Source organism: Xenopus laevis, chromosome 6S (genome assembly GCF_017654675.1).
Source record: "Xenopus laevis strain J_2021 chromosome 6S, Xenopus_laevis_v10.1, whole genome shotgun sequence".
Lineage (NCBI taxonomy): Eukaryota > Metazoa > Chordata > Amphibia > Anura > Pipidae > Xenopus > Xenopus laevis.
Window position 1 is genome coordinate 61,991,790 of NC_054382.1, and position 23,501 is coordinate 62,015,290.

At 37.0% G+C, this 23,501-nt stretch overlaps 1 protein-coding gene across 1 annotated transcript in view; it reads right to left on the minus strand.

The window, feature by feature from the left end:
* Positions 1 to 23,501, minus strand: part of tmeff1.S (transmembrane protein with EGF like and two follistatin like domains 1 S homeolog) — a 132,114-nt gene that overhangs the window by 37,650 nt on the left and 70,963 nt on the right. Inside the window, exons 3-4 of the mRNA XM_018269396.2 lie at positions 22,995 to 23,124; positions 5,277 to 5,303 (exon numbers count right to left, since the gene is read on the minus strand). Of these exons, the coding sequence (XP_018124885.1) occupies positions 5,277 to 5,303; positions 22,995 to 23,124 (157 nt within the window). The remainder of the gene's footprint in view (positions 1 to 5,276; positions 5,304 to 22,994; positions 23,125 to 23,501) is intronic.

Genomic DNA, 23,501 nt, shown 5'->3' on the forward strand with positions numbered 1-23,501 from the left:
AAAGCTCCCCAGGGCCAGAGGCAGCATTAAATGCTAAATTATCCTCCAATGAGAATCTCAGCCCATCTTTGTTCATGTATTTGGAGCTGGAAATATTTAGCACAATTTCCTAACATTAAACAAGTCTTTCTTTCCTCTCCATGTTTGATTCCAGTGTAATATAATGACCCCAAAATGGAGCAATAATCTCTGTATGTAAGATAAGAGCAAGAGGGATGACATAGCGCTGGGAAACAGCATTCTTATCATCAGCATTCTGCATCTGTAATTAAGCTTTTGGTCAGTTAATCGGTGAATTGGTTTCTATGTAATTATGTTTTTTTTCTTTTATAGACACAGTGGACCAGCTGTATAGTTGGGTTTAGTGCCTCTTTAAAAGAGAAGCAAAGGTATCAGTACAATTCATGGTGCATGGATTTGCCTGATCATGTTCTCCTAAACTCCTATAGTCAAAGCATTACTATACCTCATTAATCAGAATTCAGAGTTGTCTGTATTCTGTATAAGTCAAAGCCACCATTTTAGTTGGCTATGATGCCACTTTCCCCCAGCACTGTATCATTATTCACTCATATGTTCAGAAGGCACTTTCTTGATATTCACAAAGCTCAATATGGTGACCAGTGCAGCGGTAATTTACTGAAATCCAAAATCCAAAAACATTTTTACTGTATTTATCTACAAATTAACTTGAAAAAATCTGGTGCGGGGGAAAGACTTGATAAATTTGTGAAAAACTCTGAATCGTATCATTTTTTAGTATCTAATATCTTAAAATTTAGACTTTTTAAGATTATCGCCCGAAAAGCACCAATTTTTTCAGATTATTGTACAAACCCAGTAAAGATCATTATATATTCCAATCGTAAACAGAACATTTGCCATTGACTTCTTCATTACCTCGGCAGGTTTGAGATGGAGTACTTTTATAGCAGCCTCAGGGTTTAATAAATCTCAAAAAAATCTAAAAAAACATTTCTACGAAAAATTGTCGTTTTCCCCTTTAAATCTCTGACCAGAAAAAAATCAGACCATAATAAATAACCCTCCATGTTTCCAGTAGAAGACACATAGAAAAGAGGGTATTACTGAATACTTTGATACCTGCTCCAGAAAGCAGGGAATCCTAAATTGCTGGATGCAGGAATCCAGGTTTAGGCCAAATCTTTGTGTTTGGCCAAACCGAACCCGAATCCTAATTGCATATGTAAGTTAGGGATGGAAAGGGAATTCACTTAACTTTTCGTCACAAAACAAGGAAGTAAAGAATGTTTTCTTTTCTCTCCCCTAATTTGCATATGCAAATTAAGATTCAGATTCAGTTTGGGATTTGTCCAAATCCTTCACAAAGGATTCCGAGATTTGGCCAAATCCCAAATAAAGGATTCAGTGCATCCCTAATCTAATATCCACATATTTACCTTGGTGATTAAGAGATATATCATCATTGGCGAACCTTTTGGATAATCTGTTTATTTACATAAATGCCCATAAACTTTAACGGGTGAAAAAAAAGTGTTGCATTTTAAAAATTTGTTGTGCAATTTGTCGCTTATAAAAAATGTTGTCATCCATAGACTTCAAATCATTTTCAGAAAATGTTCGCTGTTTTGCGAATATTCGGTGAAGCGAAATAGGTCACATTCACCCATCACTACTCATATATAATAAAAACAGCACTTTCTACATAATTACTGAAAATACAAAGGGTGCTGTGTTTGAAAGTAAATGTCAAAGAAAGAACAATGCAAAGTATAATCACATATCAAAGAATATCGCATGAAAAGCACAAAGTTCATACAGTGCTGTGAACTCAAAAGTGCCTTATATTATCCTAAATAATCCCTAAATATTATCCTAAAACTAGAATTTCCATATATCATCTTGTCAAAAAGTCTGTAATTTCTCTTCTGCTACTTGATTTTCTGTATAGGTATGGGACCTGTTTTTCAGAATACTTGGGGCTTTCTGGATAATGGATTATTCACAATGCCCATAGACTTTAATGCTTTATAGTCTACTAGAAAATAACGTAAACATTAAATAAACCCTATAGGCTGGTTCTGCTTCCAATAAGCATTCATTATAGTTTGGATCAAGTACAAGGTACTGGTTATTACAGACAAAAAGAAAATACTTATTTTTAAATGTGGATTACTTGCATAAAATGGAGTCTTTTTCACAATTTGGAGCTTTCTGGATAATGGATTTCTAGATAACAGATCCCTGTATTATTAAAGATTAATCCAGAGATTGCATGAAAGCATATACTGTAGCAGCAGTACAGTTAGAATGCAAAATACTTTGTTTTGATTCTTTCCCTGTTGAAGGGCCACTACATTATAGCTTTCCTTTTTAATACTTTATATTGCTTTAATTCTGCATTGGATCTGCATATGATTTTTGTTATTCCTTACACTAAACGATGCAAAGTGTGAAAGGAAAATTACCCACTTAATTGTTTAAAATTTAGTGGTGAACAAAACTTTCCCTTTTTAACTATAGGTTATACAGGAGCAGTGTCCGGCTCCATGTTCAGCTTCCATCATTTCCAGCTATAGTCAGATGATCCCAGTGGTAGCCATTAAAAGGGTAAGATATATGTGATATATATGCATAGATAGAAAAGACAGAAAACATTTTCAAAACATAGAGGCCATTTTAAAACCTTGACAGAGTTCCTATACTCCTCGTGTGGTTTCTTTATTCTAAAACCTTGGCTTCCTGCCTTTTATGTATGCCTGAGACATAAGCCATAGCTGGGGAGAAGGTGACAATAAGTTTATACAAAGCTTATTATATCTGCTTAACACATAATGGTGATAATGTCTCCAAAAAAATGTTAATTTTAATAAAATCTGAATTTTTAGTGTAAAAAAAAACCCTCTAATTTTTCAATATTTATTAAACATAGAGGATGGAAAAACCAGTATCGCAGACCTGCCAAGTTTGTATATAAGTCAATGGGAGAGGTTCATATCCTATTTGGAAGTTTCTGTGGTCTGCGCTGGAATTAGCCCAAAAATCCAACTATTTCTGAAAGTCTGAAAAAATTTTGGAAAAAACTCTGAAGAAAATCTCACTGACCCAAACCACTACTTCTTATCCAGGGTAGAGTCTTATCTTAAAATTCTATAAATAAGTATCTGTATACTTTATAAGGATCAGACAGCTCTGCGTCATAAGCACAAATCCTGACCCCACATAGTCAAATAGTCAATGGTGTGTGAACTATAAATTTTCATTGTCAGTGTCAATTTATTTACACCAAATTGCCCACACTATTTGTTAGATTTCTACGCCAAGAACAGAGTTCCTTTGTAAAGAAGCGTTTTTTCAGAATATATTGCAACCAGGAACAAAGAAGCTGAGCAGCATCTAGTTAATTTGGGGTTAGGAAATATCTAATTATTGCAGAGAAGTTATGTTAGAAATCATCCATTCTATGAAAATAATAGTAAATTATACTGTACCTCAGTTTATGTATTCCAGCAAAGGGAATTCAACCACGAACAATTATTATAAGTTTAGAAAACAATAAATCAGTTTAAACCATTGTTAATAAAGAGCCTTCTGCTTCTTAGGTGCATGTATCAAACAATTTATGGGCAGAGGACATTGGATATTAATAGTGTATAGCAGCAATTTGTGGTTCTGAGCCAGTGATCAATACCTTCTCATTTCTATTATGATTTATAGTAGCCTTTGCCAGCAATTACTTATCACATCTCAAATGTTTACATGTACTGTTTACTTTCTACCACAACATTTCAAACTGGCCAAGAAAACGATGAAGCAGCAAATTGAGTTCTGACAAAATCCTCTTAAGCGACGTCCAAAGAAAATCAAATGCTTCCGAAACAATCACCTCAGCCAGTAATTTATCTGCTTCACTAGCATTATGGGAATGAACTTGAAAACAAAAACAGAAGCATACTGTATTCCTTCAAAAGCCAGGGTTTTATCCAAATACTTCAGTTTGCTTAATCTCAGGCAAACCTACAGTGCACATTTGCAAATGATGTGTCTGTTAAGGAACTAATTCCATAAATCCAAAAATGCAAGGGCTATGTGCAAAGTGCAAATTGTGTGCAGATCTCTGCATACAAATAAGAGTATGAACAAATTAATAGCAGAATAACTAAATGCCCCAGACTGTTTCAGAATTTAACTCTGGTAATGAGCATAATTAGTGCATCTCAATTACTAATAGAAATTGGAATAAAGATACATTTTAATTGTGTTGTTTAATGATTAATAAAAGCAATTACATTCATTCTGTATTGCCTTAGCCAAACAGAAAAGGCAAAACACATTGCAGCAGTTCACATATCTATAAACCTACACGCATTTCACTTTTATAGGGACTCATTAAGGGACTAAGCGACTATAAGTCAAAACACCACTTTTTATCTAAAACACAAAATCATGTAAAGGCCAAAATATCAAATGGGTACTTTGGTAGTTACACTCTACACCATTCCCATTTGTTTCAATGCTTTGCACAAAAAGGAGCAGTTATGCAGCGATGAAACAAAACCACTAAATGACAAGTGACAAGTTTAGGATTTTGCATTAGTACTAAGACTTAACTTGGGAGCTTTGCCTATAGATGGGGGCAGTGACACTGGAATTTTGGGAAAAATGCTAATAAAAAATGTTCCATTATTTGTACATGTTCTACTTTGTATAAATAGTATTTATGAAGTAACCATAGCTATGAATCAAAACCATATACCTATACCTCAGAAGCCACTAATCCAATTTTGCCTTGAGGAGATTTAATATGCCTTGAAGATGGATCTGAAAGTGGGATATATTACTCTGAAATTTTGAAAACAATTGGGCTATTAAACCTGCAAATATAAACATGCAGTTATGATCAAATAATTGTATGTTCTTGTATGTGGTGTTAGGTATATAACAGGCACAGCGATCTTATATTGGCTTCTTTGGCTATAAGGCAGTCAGGTTGCTCATTCCATTTAGAAAAGAAACAGATGAGAATGTACATGCATTGAAAAGATATACACAAACCACTGTAGCAAAGACTGACAAAACATTCTTTAATATAAACATAAAAATGTATTTAATGACATTGTCTTTTGATATATATGGCCATTGGATTAGTGTTTTAGTGGAATGAGATTTTTATTGTATATTTTGTGGCAAATGATAATAGAAACATCTGGTAACATTAGTGAACAAAAAGAATGGTATATTTAATTCACTGTACAATTGTAACGACAAATTTTGAAGGATAAAATAATACTCACCTCCTTCGCCAGATCCAGATGCAATATCTGTTAGACAAAAATAAGGGAGAAAGGACATTAACAGGACATTTAAATTTAGACTGATAGATTCCTTTATTCATCACATACAAAATACAACCTGTAGTGATCATTTTTAAATAACAATATACCAGTACATAAGAATAGTCATAGGCATCGGAACTAGGGGGGGGGCCTTCAGACACTGCTGCATTTGAGACTCCTGAGAAACCTCTTGATCTGCGGCCGACTAGGATTCTACCTCTCTACCAGGCACCCCTGTGAATCGTTCTAGGTGAGGGTGAGTGGTCTCTTCTCTGGCTAGGGGCAGTGTGGGTGGGGTATTTATACATGGAATAATTGCCCCTTTGTCATTCTGCTATGGGTTCCTGGGGGTATTTATACATGGAATTGCCCCTTTGCCATCCTGCTATGGGTTCTGGGGGGTATTTGTAAATGGAATTCCTCCTTTGCCATACTGCTATGGTTTCTGGGGGGTATGTAAACATGGAATAATTGCCCCTTTGCCAGCCTGATATGGGTTCCTGGGGGGTATTTATACATGGAATTGCCTCTTTGCCATCCTGCTATGGGTTCCTGTGGGTATTTATACATGGAATTGCCCCTTTGCCATCATGCTATGGGTTCTGTGGGGTATGTATACATGGAATAATTGCCCCTTTGACATCCTGCTATGGATTCTGGGTGGTATGTATACATGAAATTGCCCCTTTGCCATCCTGCTATGGGTTCTGTGGGGTATTTATACATGGAATTGCCCCTTTGCCATCCTGCTATGGGTTCTGTGGGGTATTTATACATGGAATTGCCCCTTTGCCATCCTGCTATGGGTTCTGGGGGGTATGTATACATGGTATTGCACTGTGCCATCCTACTATGGGGCATTTATACATGGAATTGCGCCTGTTCCATCCTACTATGAATTCTAGGGGTTTTATACATGGAATTGCCATGGTGCCATCCTGCCATGAATTCTGGGGGTATTTATACATGGAATTGCCACTGTGACATCTTGATATAAATTCTGGGGTTATTTCTACATGGAATTGCCATTCTGGTATGAATTCTGGGGGTATTTATAAATGAAGTAGCCATTCCCCTCTGATTTCTAGGGATATTTATACATTTACATTTCTACTGTGCCATTCTGCTTTCTGGGCCGGGGGTCGGGGAGAAAATACAGGGTAAAAGATCTTAGTAAAAAATTAATCCAGAAAATGGTCCAATTGCATCTTGGAGTCAGGAAGAATTTTTTTTTTAACCAAATTGGAGAAACTTTAGAAGGGGTTGTTCTCCTTCCTTTGTCTAGAAGTTAGAAGTTAGACAGGTTTTACTTAGGCCAAAAGGCTAGACGTGTCTTTTTTCAAACTAAATTACTGTTAATGTTTATATATAATTATTATGCTGATGCAGTGGGACTGGAGCATTTGTACAACTGCCCCATTATAATATAACATTGCTGTCTAACTAGCATAAAAGGGATCCATGTAGTGAGAGATATTTTACATTACTACTACGCTTGCCACCTGTGTGCTTCTTGGGCCCCCCTGCCTAAAAGATCTTCTTCTGCCTATGAGAATAGTAACAGTGAAATCAGGACTGCCATCAATGAGGGAGAAGGGTACAGTTGTGCCAGGTCCAAAAAAATCCACATCAGAAGAGAGGCCTGCCAGTGTTTTGAAAGCTATACAAATTGCATAAGTTATGTATAAAGTTATGTTAAAACTTAAACAATTTACATAATTTCTGCAAAAATTACCCTGACATCAATAGGAAATTAACATAACTTTCTCTGGACCCCTAAACTTGGATACAAGACATTTTCCATGAACATGTATTGTAGCTACTTATCAGTCCTATGTTGCCCCCTAAAGTTCCTGGGCCCCCCAGCAAAAACAGGGTCTGTTTTTTTTCTATAGTTACACTGCTGCTTTTCAGTAAAATTAAAGATGAGTTTGTATCATAGAAGTTGCGCTTGTGTTCATTCAGGGTCCCATATAAATAACTTGTTCAGGGCCCCAACATTTCTGATGGCAGACCTGAGTGCAATTGTGTTTATATACAAAAACCAATAGCAATTAAATGTGTTACAATATAGTGCCATATTTTTTTAAAAACACAGCTGCCATAGGACAGCTAAAATGCATACATATTTAATGCATTGTGCTTATAATATGAAAGTACATACTACATTTTACTACATTTATATGTATGACAATATACATAACTTTGAGTGCATTGTGAATGTAATGTAGACCATGCATACTAAAGTGCAAAGTGCCATATTGCTTGCAAAACAAAGCAACAACATCTAAATTATCAAAAAACATTCATATGTTCATTGATATCAAAATAAATAAAAATTATTTAAAAAGCTGTGGGGCATGCTGTGATTAAGTATAATCGTCTGAGGATAAAAAAATTTCCTAAACCTCTCTGTTCTAGCCTAAAACCGTTTCCTGATTTCAATAAAACAGATAATTTAAATGATTCTATCTTTTTGAATTCTAACCGCTTTAGCTCTACATCCCCTATAGGAATATCATGTAGTGAGTACTAATCTAGTGGAAGACTCTGCCAATCTTATCACCCCATGTGAATCATTAGACCTTGGACACAATTCCCAAACTATGAGATAATGTCAGAACAGAGCACCAAAGTAAAAATTTCTGGTGAAACTCCAAAGTAAAGCTGGCCATAGACGCAAAGATCCGATTGTACGAATCGAGGATTCGTATGATTTTCGGACCGTGTGTGGAGAGTCCTGACATTTTTCTTCTGGCGGAGATCGGTCGTTTGGTCGATCGGACAGGTTAAAAGATTTCTGTCGGCTGGTGATAATATCTCTGCATGTATTGCCGATCGTCCGATTTTCTGTGGGAGACTGTCACTAGCTTTTGTCGGACATAACTTTTGTACGATTGCTGTCAGGGGCAGAACATCGGCCGATCTGTTCTTTTCTACTTTATTTGATCTGAATGGTTAGTGGCAGGTCGGGAGATGGCGAAGTCCGATCGTTCGAGGATTCGAACGATCGGATCTTTGCAACTATGGCCAGCTTTACATAGTTGTGTAAGATAATAGAGACACTGCCTTGCCTTCTTAGACTGCTCAAATATGTTCAGACCATTTTAAGTCCTTGGGAACATGGACCCCTAGGTATTTAAAACTACACACCTTCTTTACACAGCCCCAACGATAGTATGAGTAAAGTAAATCTTTCAACAAAATAAATTCAGCAACTTTGGCTTGTCTGCTTGTAAATCTTTGCTGTATCGCAACTGCTGATGAGTTTAGCTTAATAAAATGTACATTGTATCCAAGCAGACTCACACTGGCATCTCTCAGACACAAAAATGTAGGATAATAAAAACAGCACTGGGATATTGAGTTAAATGCCAGCTGGGCATCTGTAGGGAGTATTTTTCCATGGGTGTATGTGGGTTTCACCAGGGGTGCAGCACCAATGAGACGAGCTTGGCCCAACTGTGCATGCTCCCGCAGGCTTTGTGTCGGTGTTTGGCCACGAAGAATATAGATCGGCGGAAGATGGTGCCCAGGAGCTCCGCTGCTCTGCAGTTTAGAGTCAGATTTTTTTGAAGGGGGTTTTTTTTGACTAATGCACAGTGTAGGAAAGGAGGGGGGGAATAGCAGACAGTTAAGGGGGGCTTTTTTGGTACTGGGGTTTTAGTTCTTTAAGACAAAATAACTCTGTGCTGTTAAAGAAAGTTGTTATCGTGCCCTGCTTTATGGCTGAGATTCAAGTTTTCTTGATAACAGAGCATTCTGTCCCAGATTCATTCAAATGGACAATAAGCCACCTTTTCGTAACTATACCTTTCTATTTAACTACTGTAGGCATTAAGCGATAAAAGCATACTGAATTTCTCCTAGAAGGTTTACCTAATAGTCAATAGAATTGCTACTGACCAAAATAGCCAGAAGAGCACAGAAATAAGGGTGAATAATATTGTAATAATAATAATTATCATAAACAAATTAAATGAAAAGAATATGCTCAGATGGCTGAAAATGGTGAAATATAAAAGAAAGAATCAATGAAAAAAACAATTACAACAAACCAGTATATGACAAGAAGCAGACCAAGGCTATAAACAAAAAATGAATTATGATAATGCTAGTAAGGATGAATGAATGTTGGATGAATGATCAGTACAGGTAGTTTTAAGCTTCACTTCACTTCTGTAATAAATCATAGAAAACAATAAAGTTAATGTTCTTATAGTGGAAATACCTAAAATATGTTTAATACACAAATAAAAATGTAATTACAATCCCAATTTACAGCATTAGATTATTATAAAGTGTAGTTCCTAGTCTGTCAGAATCTTTCACTGGCTCTAAGTCTGAAATAAAATTGCTTGCAGCAGCACAGTCCATGCCCTCGGATTGCAAAATTCTGTTTTTTATTGTTTATTAAATATAACTCAAGGATGTTCATTAAGGAACCTTTTGTGCTTTTTATGTGAACTTGTCTTGTTTTGTCTCCACCATTGTCAACATCACTTCCCTTAACCCTCTTTCTCTTCTCCCAAAGCGCTTCTGCCAGTTTATTAAAGGGAAAATATATCCCTGAACATATAATTTAACCATTAAGTGGGTTATTTATCAAAGATCAAATTTTAGAGTAATGTGAATTTTTTCAAACATGGTGGGGCACATTTACTATGGGTCGAATATCGATGGTTAATTAACCCTCGATATTCAATCATTGAAGTAAGATCCTTCAACTTCGAATATCGAAGTCGAAGGATCTACCGCATTTAGTCCGATCAAACGGTCTAAGGAAAAATCGAACGATTCGAAGGATTTTAATCGATCGATTGAACGATTTTCCTTCGATCAGAAATTGCTAGGAAAGCTTATGGGGAAGGTCCCCATAATAGCCATAACACTACTTCCTGCTTTTCAGCTCTCAAACGCTGAGCTAGTCAGTGACTTTAAGATGGTACATCTGTTCAGTGAGTTTGCAATTGATCCTCAGCATGCAGCTCAGATTCAAAATTAACATATATGACCCATATCCCCCCCCTCAAGTCTCTAATTGGTTACTGCCTAGTAACCAGGTTAACCAGTCAGTGTAAACCAAGAGAGCTGAAAAGCAGGAAGTAGTGTTCTGGCTATTATGTTACACACACAGTCAATCCAGCCTTTATACATTACATTTTTGCTTAACTATATTAGAAACATTTTTTATTTTGCACAGCCTATCTATTTAGCCAGTTTTTATTTTTATACTGAACAATTCCTTTAACTTTAGCTTAGACTGAGCTAGTGATAGTCAGTTAAAGTCATAGTCGCTCTAAGAGAAAGAGGGAGACTTAGGGAAGGTAGTGAGCAGCCCTACACTCCAACGACGAGAAATAGAGGGGTTAGGTGGTGTGTAAGCCATCAGAATAGGGATTTCTAGTGTGTGAGTTGAGGACCAGGTAGGGTGTCAAGATAAAAGACCCCAGACTGAGGATCACCAACAGCAGCTTACTACTTCCAGGGAGCAATCTGAACTGGTAATATGTCCATTTGCCTATTTTAACCTCTGGAGAGGATTTGTCATAACTGAACTTTGCACTGCCTCCAAGAAGCCACTACTGATTTTGTTATTCACTGTTAATAAACACGTTTATGGCTGCAAGGAGATCCATGTAACTGGAATTCATTCTACTAAGAGGACCACTTGAGTTACTGGGAGTTGCACAGCCCAAGGGTCTCCAGGATACACTGGCAGCAGGTCACCCTAAAATCACACTATATTCACACATCTCAGGCCCACCTATGGGTGTGCTACATATACATGATAGGTCACATAATCCAATGAATGGACAGAACTCTGTCTTTTATTCTCATACTTCCTCCTGTTACAGTTACTGAGGGCGCACACTACCTATCACAAAATCATGGCTCAAGGTAAAAGAGGTAAAAGGCTGATATTTACTAGGAAGAGCAAAAGCAAGGCAACAGAAACAAACCACAAAAGTTGTTTACTTGTTCAGTAATACTATTTTAAACAATTATGCTTATCATAATTAGAAAACTAGCACATATAGGAGGTTTTAGAAAGAGACCTTGCTATATCCAAGGCCTGTGTTAAATGTGTGAGTCAATCGCATTACTGTGGGCAACTGCAAGCACCCAACCATGAAAGTCTTATGAATAGTGATGAGTGAATTTAGTGATGGATTTGCGGCAAAATTCCACACTTCACCACCTGTACTTCATCCTTTAGTAAATCTGCCCCAATATGTACTGTATATTTTGAGTCAGTCTCTAAGCTCAGTAAGTGACAGTAGCACAGAGCATGTGCAGTGAATCAGAAGATAAGAAGATGGGGAGCTACTGGAGCATCTTTAAAGGCACAGATCTTTCCTGCTAAAGGGCTGCGGTTGCCGTGGGCTGGTACGGAACCCCAAAATATAATGTACAGTATTTCTAGACGACTTCTTTAGTTAAGCTTTAGTTCTCCTTTAATGAAAAAGTGTGAGTATATGTGCCAAGATAATCAAGGAATATATCTAACCAGACTAACCAATATTCACAGTTAAAAACAAAATAATGAAAACCAAACTCTTAAGTCTCATAGTTTTTTCTAATGTGACTGGGATTTATTTTATGCAAAACCAGACAAATTGTAGTATGTAGACATGAGAAAAGTGAATATAAACGACCAGTTCCCTTAAATATACATGCACAGCTGGTAAACTAGATATCTTAGGCTGACAATTTATTTAGTACATGGCACTGATAACTAGAGACACCTTTCTAAGCACTATTACCATCTGGAGAATTGTTTCACAGTTAGATCTCTAGCAGCATTTATGTTTTGGCAGAAATAAAGAACTACAAATCTACAGAGCCCTAAAGGCTCTAAGGAAGTAATTGCAGAAAATTGGGATACTGATCTACATTAAAGCCTAATAAATACAAAAGTGCCAGAGATGGGCTTACTGTTATCCCAAAAATATTAAACCGTTCTACTTTTTGCTACAGCAGCATGCTTGCTCATTTTAATTAATATCATCCCAATGGTTTGTAATGCCCAGAACAAACTGAAGGCAGGTTTACATACACTCTTATTTAAGTTACTGGCAAAAATATTGCAAGATCTTCGATAGTTTAATTAATGCAATTGTGTTATGAATATTAAATTACCAATTTTTTAAAAAACTAAGCTCATGAAATGCTTCTGTTCTTCAGACTAGCTACAGGGTAATATCGCCAGTAAAAAGTGAAAAAATAAAAGTGTATAAAATATAATATTTAACCTAAAAGTATGCGTCAGAAAAAATTACCTTCTAAATATGAAAATATTGCAGTCCTCTACAGAGATTATTTAGGAACCTTAAGTGTGACTGCTGTTGCAGAAAGTTTGCAGCAGTCATTGCATTAATTTGATGCCCTTCATTAAACGTACAGTATTTGTGTTTAAAGTGGCTCCTTGAGGTCACTTGTAAATTGTGCACAGTGAGTACTGATGTTGAGGAACCTGAAACTACCACCATCATAAAGATCATGGTAGTTCCAGGGTTACCACAGCGGCCCTCATCAATTGACACATTAAACTTGCAATTCAGTACTCACAGATGTCCAGGGTCGGACTGGGTCCCACCGCCGAGCCACCGCACATGCTCACCGTGTATTACCCGCAACCTGACCAGCAGGAAGCAGTGCCTGGGGCCCACCTGCCGGCCCAGTCTGACCCTGCAGATGTCATTCATTTGAACAATGAAGATTTGAATTGCAATTGCATCCAGTTTGCGTCAAAGTATATGTATTTTAAAACATCACCTGCAGAAGCATCACTTTGCACTCTGCATTAGCACTTGTAAATGAGCCTTTATATCACTTTCTCATAGAGACCTTATTTAGCCTATACAAGCCTCATAAGCTAAACATATGTTCTTTATGTCATTTAAATGTAAAATTCTTTAAGCACACTCTTTGCTACTGCTCGCCCCATTCTGTCTATGTTTTAATACTCACACCTAAGGTTAAGATTTAAAAGGCTAAAGCCTGTGGTCCCTGTAAATGACCCTGCCACCTTAAACAGGGTCTCTGAACTTTTAATAGTGAAGTGCAATTCTAAGCATAACTAACATACATTAATTAATAATGTGTCATGGTTTTCAAGTGATTGGTAAATACTACAATAATGGCAATTGAAAGCAGTATATTATCAATTTTCAATTACATTTTCTTTGAATATACCAAAAAACTGTTTTTGGGTAGCAATCTCTCTTAACAGAGCTTATACTAACTATTCTATTCTATCTAAAGGGTTGCTTCAATGCATGGACTTCAAAGATTTAATACAGTGGGTAATATAATAAAAAGTCTTAAGTTTGTCCATATCTAGTAACCCATAGCAAGCAATCCAATGTTTGTTTTAAAACAGCTGATTAGTAAATGGTACTTACTGATTGGATGCTATGAGTTACTAGACAAGCAGCAAAAGTAAATTACCTGTATCTGGTCCATAGCTGTCTAACTAGGAGCAGGGGCATTTCTGGCATGAGGCAAGGTGAGTACCTTGCCTCAGACGGCAGCTCCCCAGAAGTTACCAGGGGCGACAAAAAGCTGGTAACTTTAAGAGCCAAATTTATGGAAATTCTGCTTTTCTAGTGCATAGAGCGAAATTTAGCTCTCTGCGCTAGGGATGCGGCCCCCCACCCGGACCCCTGTCAACTATTGTAAGGTAAGTGTGACGGGGGCGGCATTTCGGATGCTGCCTCAGGCGACATAACAGCCCAGTGTCGGACTGGGATACCAGGGGCCCACCAGAAAATCTTAGGTTGAGGGCCCACTTTCCAAATTATTATACCTCCTCTCCTCACTCACTCACCCTCTCTCTAGTCTCTTTTCTCTACATACTATTCTCTATTCTTTGATTATTAAGCCTCTTTATTCCGATAAAGAAATAGAGAATGACCATGAAATAGGCCAAAAGGTTAGAAGCAGGAGGGCCCACTGACACCTTGGCCCACCGGGAGTTTTCCTTGTATCCTGGTGGGCCAGTCCGACACTGTAACAGCCTGAAACGGCCCTGACTAGGAGACTACATTTGCACAAACATATAGCACTTATTCTAAATCCTAACAAGGCAAAACAATATGTTACTGTATAAAAGGCCTCTAGCAAAGGCTCTTTATCTTGGACAGTTTAGCTTCACTGGGATTTTGTACAGATAGCAAATAACTTCATATTGTATTAAATTATCCTATAGTGAGGGTCAGACATCTTTTCATTATTCTATCCAGAATGTCTCTAGTAGGTAAATAATAAAAGGCCACCATTAATTAGCAAGAGTTTAAAAAAAAAAGAGTGAAAAGTTAAATATAGCTTGATGGGGTACTTTGGGAAGATTGGAGCTGGTGTAAGGGAGGATATTGTGGCCAAACGTAATGGCAAAATTGGTAAAATCTAATGGCATTACTAGGAAAAAACATTGTAATATGGTATGCCAGAGTCATCTATTATATCTCTAAAATTCCTTTGTGTAGCCAACAAAATGTTTCTTTTCTGGTTGAATTATTGGAAGCCTATTTATCAACAGTCTCATTTTAGTGATTTTAGAGGTTTTCAAAAAAAACTACTAAACTCACTTTGACCAGTTTAAGCTGAAGTATTTTCGTATTTGGAATTGTTGCAGTTTTTTTGCAAAATATATTTCAGAGACAAAAAGCCCAACCTGAAAAAAGTCAGTGTTTAATAAATCAATTGGATCACCTTCAATTTGGCCAAACCTTTCAATTTAGGCCAGATAGTCACAATCTTAATTTGTGTAGATAGATCTGGCTGATGAATTTGCTTGACCAGCAAAGCCTAAATTGTCACTGTTTTCAAATGGGGAATGTTGAGAGCAGGGCCTAGCCAAACTGACCGGGTTCCCTAGGCAACCCAGCTGGCCACCACAACCTCCCCCCTTCCATAATCACACATGCATGCTGTGACAGAGGGGAAGGCAGGGGTGGGGAGAGAGCAAGACAGGGAGGGCAGAGTGGCAGAGGGTAACAAACATGAACTAGGGGTAAGAACCTTTAACAGGTATCTGCCCCCATCCTTGCGCCTCAGACAGGTACTTTTTTTGCCTACCCCTAGTTGCGGCGCTGGTTGGAAGGTATGTTTTACTACCCCCTGCCCATAAATACATATCATTTCAAGCAAATAATTTAGTTGTTTACAATTTGTCATTGAAACCTTACATGCTAATTTCAGTCGTATTAAGTATTGTAAGGAAATTATGAATGCACCCTAAATTTCTGCTTTCTATTTTCCTTTTGAAATGTATTTGTTTAATTTTGCTGAGCTTTTTTCTTTCCTTCTTTATTTTGTGTGCTTCAAATATATTTTTTATATATTTCATGCTTCAAATCATTATCAAGGTGAAAACATCCCCGAGGTGTGCTTCAATGCCAGTAGCAAATGTACTGTGGTGAAATTTCATGCCATTGTACATAATTCCATTGTACATAATTGTGTTGCCATTCTGCTTAAGAGATGGTGTTCTGTCCTCACTACGTGTTACTGGTGTAGTGTGTAGCTTGACATGCAGCGAAACGCCTTCCTTCATTTATCCACTGACAGGTTATTGAGCTTCAGTTTTATTAACAAAGGGGAAGGTGTAAAACAACAATGCTACCACAAGGCTGGATGGGGTAAGATTACTGTGGATGGTGTTGCTAGCTGTGAACAGTATAAATATGGCAGATAGACTGATCATTTCCTGGTGTTAAACATGGCCACATGGTAAAGGTACAGGAAGCAAAGAAAGAAATTTTTATAGCAATGCACATAAATCATTGCATAAACCACTAGGTAGCGCACACAAACAATGAAACAATGCTGGAGGCATAACAGATGGGATAACTGGTAGCTCAATCTCATGTAAGCATGCAGTTTTTTTGCATAACTTTATTAACACTTGTGCATTAGCAGACAAAGATCATGTCACATGACTCATAAGTATCAGATCAGTATGGGATCTGTATGAGAGCACACCCATTAATACATATCTTTACACCCCCACCTGCTCTCATATCACAGGAAGACATATTTAGCATAAATGTATAGTACACTGGTTTATACTCCGAATATGTAATGTACAAATTCTCCCAGTTTAAACTTTGTTACTGCTTAGTCTTACCATCTGCTACCATTTTGTTTGTGGAACAATACTCAAATAGTGTTCTCCAATTTCTCTCAGTAGTCCCATTTTGATGGGGTGAGCAAGGTGTTGAGGTCTCACGCCTTATGCTCTTCTTACTGAGCAGTGACTGAAAGTTCTTTGCCTTAAATTCTGTGCCAGTATCAGACCATATACGTTTGATAGTTCCATAGGGGGCAGTTTTAGCAATGAACTATTCTGTGGCTAATACAATCAACCTAACCCTTAATCTTCATTCCATCAACTACACTTTGTAGTTTTAAAAGATCATCATAATTACAGTGACCAAGGATTTCATACCAGGTTTGAATATTATAACAACCATGACAACATTTGGTCTGTTCTTATGGATCCCTTCACTCTCATCTTGCCGAAATTTTACAGATGTGCCGTTGCTTGTTGCTGCTTCAACAGAGAAAAAGTCCTGTGGATATGTGGGGATATAAAGTGCATTTAGAAATGTTGTCTTTACTCTGTTCCCCTTGCTGTCAGTCAGGCACACTTCTGCGTCACCTCTTCTCAGCCCTACACCAGAAGCCTTTTTACCGTCCGCCAACTCCATGTAGTGGTTCTCTGGCTTGAATGTTTCATAAAATATTTTAAATTTTTTAATGTTTGTAATTATATGTGATGTTGCTCCTGTATCCACCATTATTCTTGTTGGTGTTAAACTGTTTGACTGCCTCTCACTTATTTTAAAGGCAAATGTTTGCTCTGTGTCATCAGCTGCTTGCTTTGCATTTTCCCACCCCTTGCATCTGCAAAATACCTCTTTATGTGTCGGACTCTTGCAATAGTTACACCACTGTGACCTTCTTTTATTTAGTTTGCTTGGGCATGTGTTAGCTTTATGGCCCTTTTGGTTGCAGTTGTAGCAGACAGGGTTAATGTTGCCTCTCTCCCTTACTGTTATAACAGGGGTGCTGACCTGCATCACATTATCAGTGTCTTCAAAACTTCTTAACTGTGTTTTAAAATCAGTAAAAGTCACTTTTCCATCACCTTGAGTGATATGAATAGCGAAGAGTTTAAATGATTCAGGTAGGCCCTTAAGAATCATTGCAATCAACAGTCCATCACTTAGTATAATACACTGCATGTATTATATAGTCTGTGACCCTCATTTGCAGCTTTCTGAAGAGATGTTAATCTGTGTATAAGCTAATTATTCTTGTCTTACCTTTGCCAGCATAGTGGTTTCTCAGGATTTGAAGCGCTTTCCTTCCATCATCAGCTGCTTCTCTAATAATCAGAGACAGACTTTTATCATCCAAAAATTGTATTAACTCAGCACAAGCCTCCTTCTGTCCTCATCCACATATGTGTCCTCTGTGGGTTCATGCAGGATGGTTTCTTTAAGATTCATCAGGTGCATGTAGCCTATAAACTTTCCCATAGTTCATAGTTCTCCATCAAATATCAGCCTGCGCCATCAGTTTCCTCCCTCTCTCCTGGGCTCATAACCTGTTGCCATTCTGCTTAAGAGATGGGATAACCGGTAGCTCGATCTCACATGAGCCTGCAGCCATGCCATACTTTTCTTGTTTTAAGAAGACATAACTTTACTAACACTTCTGCATTAGCAGACAAAGATCATGTCACATGACACTGTATCAGTATCAGATCAGTATGGGATCTGTATGAAAGCACCATCATTAATAAATATCGTAACACTAAGATCAAAATACCCCCACCCCATGAAAACACAAGCCATCAACCTCTGGCGAAAGCAGGGTGAATACATACATATTTAAACAGCCACATTACCTTCACTTTTTCCTAAAGAACTGTGGCTAGAACATTGCAGTACTGGTATTGCTATACTGCCTATATCTATACTAAATGAGAAGCTCTGTGGTGTTCAATTAGGTATGTGGTATTTGTATTTTAAACCCTGCTGTGCTCAAGAAAAGGCTTGACATTTCCTCAGGTCTGACATATATAGAACATTTCCTATCCATGTCTGTGGCAAGTGATTGTGGGTTTCAGCCTTCGCTATTTTCTCTCTGAGCACAGCAGTGTTTGAAACAGCCCATATACAATTTGCATAATAGCCCCATTCAGCCTATTGCACCACCAGATCATGTCAGACCATTCCCTTATTTATAGAGGATTATAACACAATGGGAAATCTGTTAGGGGGTAATATATTCTTGGAAACCAGAATAAAAAGGTATAATAATTAAACATTCACCTATTAATATTGCCATTAGAAAAATGCAAATAGAACATTAAGCATGAAGGTATAGTGGTCCTTGATGGTGCAAAATCTATATAGGCCAATCAAAGAATCAAAGGACACGCTTAGTAAGTAAGTAAGTAAATATAAATATATATTCCATTTAAGCCTACTTAGGCATTAGTGATTTATGCAAATACATTGGTTCGTTAAATTGCCTTTTTGTCTGCAATGCACAACGTTGTTGTTGTAGACTCCAGTAAAATTTAATGATGGACTTCAGAATATTCATTGCAGTACAAGACTTGCTTACATTACAGCATTTCAGATACAGCATATGATATATTCATGGTCCCCAGCCCCATGTGTGTATATGTGAAGGTTTTGCTAAAATGCACCATAATTCATCAACTCTGGGTTTATGCTAGGCAATATTTTTCAACAGATTTAATAACCCAGCAGAAATTTGGCAGGTTATTTCTACGACAAATGGTTGATTTGTTTGATGTTCTCAGTTTTTTTTTTCATTGTACCAACTCCAGTAGACTGAAAGGCACAGAAGAGTTATGTCTTCATAAATATCGTGGACACATACAATTTAACAATGGGAACTAAGCAAAAACACTTAAATTTGCAAAGAAATTGAAATATTTTCACCAAGACATGGGGTGACCGTGTAGAAAAAAAATCAAAACAGACCTGAGGACAATAAAAAAACTAAATCTATCCTTTAATGTACAAACAAATGTAATCATAAATACTGTATTTCAGTAAACACACTACTATAACCAGATATATTTTAATTGTGTACATAAAGGAGGGTCACAAAAATGGGGCAGGTAGTTACTAGTTTTCTTCAAAGAAAGATAACCCCTGCTGCCAATGCAACTCCCCAAGATGCACATGATGTACTTGCACTTGAGCACAACTGACATACCAAAAAACCTTCAAATATGTAGTACTTAGGCAATATTTAGTCTTGTAATTAATGTAACTCGATCATGTTATATTAAGTAATATATATGCTTTTCTTGGGTTCCTATCAAATAGTCTTGTCTGTATACCTTAAAACCAAGTAAAATACTTCACAGATGAAAGTTACACATGTTTTTGCTGATGGAGCAATATAGACTGAGAACTGATGTTCATGTGGTTAACTTTCCACGTCAGTACCTTGCCTAAAGCTACACTGAAAACGCCACCACTAAAAATAGGATGCTTACAAATCCAAAATTAGGTAGTTTAATACTAAGATATTTCAAGCTAGCATAACTGCAGTTGAATAAATAAATCCCAGAAAGGTCATACTACTCCTACTCCTAAGTGTTAAAAATGCAGATATTATTCAGCCTTGCAGTAGCAGAAAATCTGCAGCCTCAGCATGGTGAAAGATTTAGTTCTGTAGTTGAGATTCTTCTACATGTTCCTATGTGTCTGGCTGAGAGGTTTTGTTGCTGGCATCGTATTAGTATGCTAACTGCATATCAACATGGCTTGTTCACATTAACCACTGCCTGTCAAGTAACACACAAATTTATAAAGAGGCCACACAACTTGCAAGAAAATTACCAAATAGGTGTTATAACCACTCACAGCTTCTATAGGCCTCATACTGAGCACCTACCCTACAGTATGCAATATTTACTCTCTGTTGCTTAGGCATCCTATTTTTAACATATAGGAAGGTTAGGGTTCTGAAGAAGATAAACTCAATTTATTCAATCAACAATTTACTTAACAATTACAATATATCCTGTTCATACATTTATTCCAGGTGTTATGTTATCTCATAGTATTTGATAATGTCTGATCAATCATATTTAAGTCTATGTTGACCTTAGGAAATCTATGAAGGCTAACCTGCTGCAAGCCACTGTAGTTTATCTAGTAGTTGTACCTAATACAAATGCTGAGAAGGCTTTTTTTTAGAGATGCCTGGAGCCTTTGCAGTGTTAACATTTGTTTTATGTTTTGGACTTAAAACATATCAGTGCATATTAATATTTCATGATGTTGTTTGTATGCTAATGATCTCAATGAAATAATTTAATATGCTGTCATTTAGGGTAATAGGGCATGATGAGCACATACAGTAGGCAGTACTCATGAAGATGCCACATGAACAATGCTTATAACAATAACAAGATATGAGTGCCTTGGGTGGCATTAGTCTGGGTAAAGTTCAGCAACAAAACTGATAGTATCAGAAAATAAACTAGTCTTTTTTGTGTTCTGAAGTATTTGGATAATGCGTTCAAATTATATTTGTTCCCTTTATTATAAAAAAAAAAATAGACAAATATACTGTTGACAGCAGAAGAAACCCCTTCATAATGCATTTTTATTGTTTTCTGTGCTTGGGAAATATTTTGCTTCTGTCACTGCTGCAATTCTACCTTCATCCAAATGATGCTAATCTGTAAGTAACTGATTCATGTTTAGAATAACAATGCACATAAATCAAAGGGCAAACTGCATGCTCAGGAGTGTTTCAGATTGTAAAGTAGATTGCTAAACCATTCTCTTTGGCTCCACTGACCTTTGTTTATTTTTTAATTCATCTCCTGGTTTTGTCTGGTGAGTCACATCAGTAAAATGTCTTTCACACTTGAATTTCAGACCTTATGTTATTGCATTTTCACAGTGTATCTCACACAGTTGTTTGTGGTTATTAATATTTCATTATGTTTGTATCTTAATATCGTTATTCAAAATGTATTTTGAATAACATATTCAACATATGTTTTTAAAAACATTTTCCTTGATTTGTACAAGCCTGGAGTGGAGTAAAGCTTTAGAATGCCTGACATTCAAGTGTAAACAGTTTATCTACTACCCAATGCTATAGGCTTGGGGCAGGGCGCTTGGACACTTCTCTATACTGATGATTTATGCAAAACCATTAGAATTCTTTTCAGCTTGTGTGCTGCACAACACCTTATACTTTTAAATGTGGATCTAATGCATCTGTGCATACAGTCACTTAGCAATCAAAGAAAAATAGGTTCTTTTAAATATATTTTTTCACATAACAATAATTTACCAGTGACTTTACTCATTTAAATATAGAATAAAAAGTATTTTGGGGTTATTTTTTCTTCAAAAATCCTTCTAGTTCTGTTACACTTCATGCTGCCTCCTTTCCCCAGGCTGTGCAGGGAAGTTGGCGGCACTCAGCACTAGCGATAGGAGAATTTAGTCGGCAGGTATGGATTTCCAGCGAATTTCCAGATTTCACAGACAGCAAATGTTTTACGCGAAACTGCCGCTAAAATTCACTGTGGGTATATTTTGCTGCAAAAAATTGTCGCTCGTCAAAATTGTTGCACGTCAGAATTATTCAGACACCCATTGACTTTAATGCATTTGGACAAAAGGGTCGCGCGTGTAAAAATTGTTGCTCGTCAAAATTGTCACACATCAAAATTATTCGGATGCCCATTGACTTTAATGTATTTGGACACAAGAGTCACGCGTATAAACATTGTTGCTCGTGTCAAAATTGTTGCACGTCAAATTAATTTTGACACCCATCGACTTCAATGCATTTCGCAAATTTTTCACCATTTTGCTAAGTTTCGCAAATTTCTCGTTGAAGCAAAATGGGACAGAATCATTACTCAGCATACTGTATGTAGGATAGGAACCAATCAGCAGATAGGCTTGGCTAGGCCTGCCTTTGTTTGTGTAATTGCAGGGCTATGATTGGGTATTCCCCTCCTACTGTGCTTCTGGCAAGGGCTGTTAGACCCCACCCTCATTTGAAACAAGGACCATAGCAGTTCTACAGGGAGTTCCAATAAAGGGGTAATTTTTAAAGATAATATTAAATTTAGCCTAAATTAAAACCACCACCATATAATATTCATTATTGCCTTCAAAATTACAGGGGGGATTTCACTTAACCAGGCTGTCAGATGAGGCCTTAAAAGTTAGACTGTCATTGCAGTTACAAAAAATCCAAAATGTACTTTTGTACAGTTTTAAACTCTGTTTTACTTACCTTTTCCTTTTATTGCTGTTTGTTCTGTTCTAAGCCCTTATGTCATTCTGATTGGTTTAATAAAATGGTCTTTTTCTTGCATTGGCATTATTTGGCCTAAACTATGTCTAGATTCTTGAAGACATCAGAGTAAATCTGCCCCTCCCTAAGCATGAATTCAAAGGAACAATCCAATTGAATAACTTTCTCTTGCCATCTTTTACATCGAGAAAAAATGCTGTGACAGCCATGTTGTTTGAACTTGACATTTGCAGACGCTGGCTTCAGACAGTCTTTGATTAAGGGTGAAAGTGACTTTAAGATAAGTTGTATAAAAACTTTGTGCTGCAGAATCCTTACCAGAAAAACATGGTCCTCTTGCTACTACTGTGATATCTTTTTGCTGTTTACAGGCAGAGCGCCTCAGGAAGCATTCATTCTGGTAAGTGTCCCCATTCGATCCACACACTGGAGCATAATTGGTTTGGCACTGAGAAAAGAAAGAAAGAAACTATTAAAAGAAAAAATAAATAAATAAATAAAAATGGAATACTTACAATAAGTAACACGAATAAGGAAACAGAAAGGCTCCTTTAAGAATGCAGTGTGTAAAGTGCAAATTTTGGAAGAAAATTGCCTTATTTTTTATAATATGTTGCCCAGAAATCCAGTGTCACTGCTGCAAAATGAACCTTGACAATTACTACTCCGCTTCTCACCTCAAGCCACTTTCAAGGTATGTTTTTGAATATTTTGCATAGGGGGTATTTTTTACCAACATTGCGGAAATTGGTGGGGTGGTCTGATTCTGATGCATGTCCTAAGTGCCAAGCTCAAAAAGTAGACATTTACCATTGTTTATGGTCT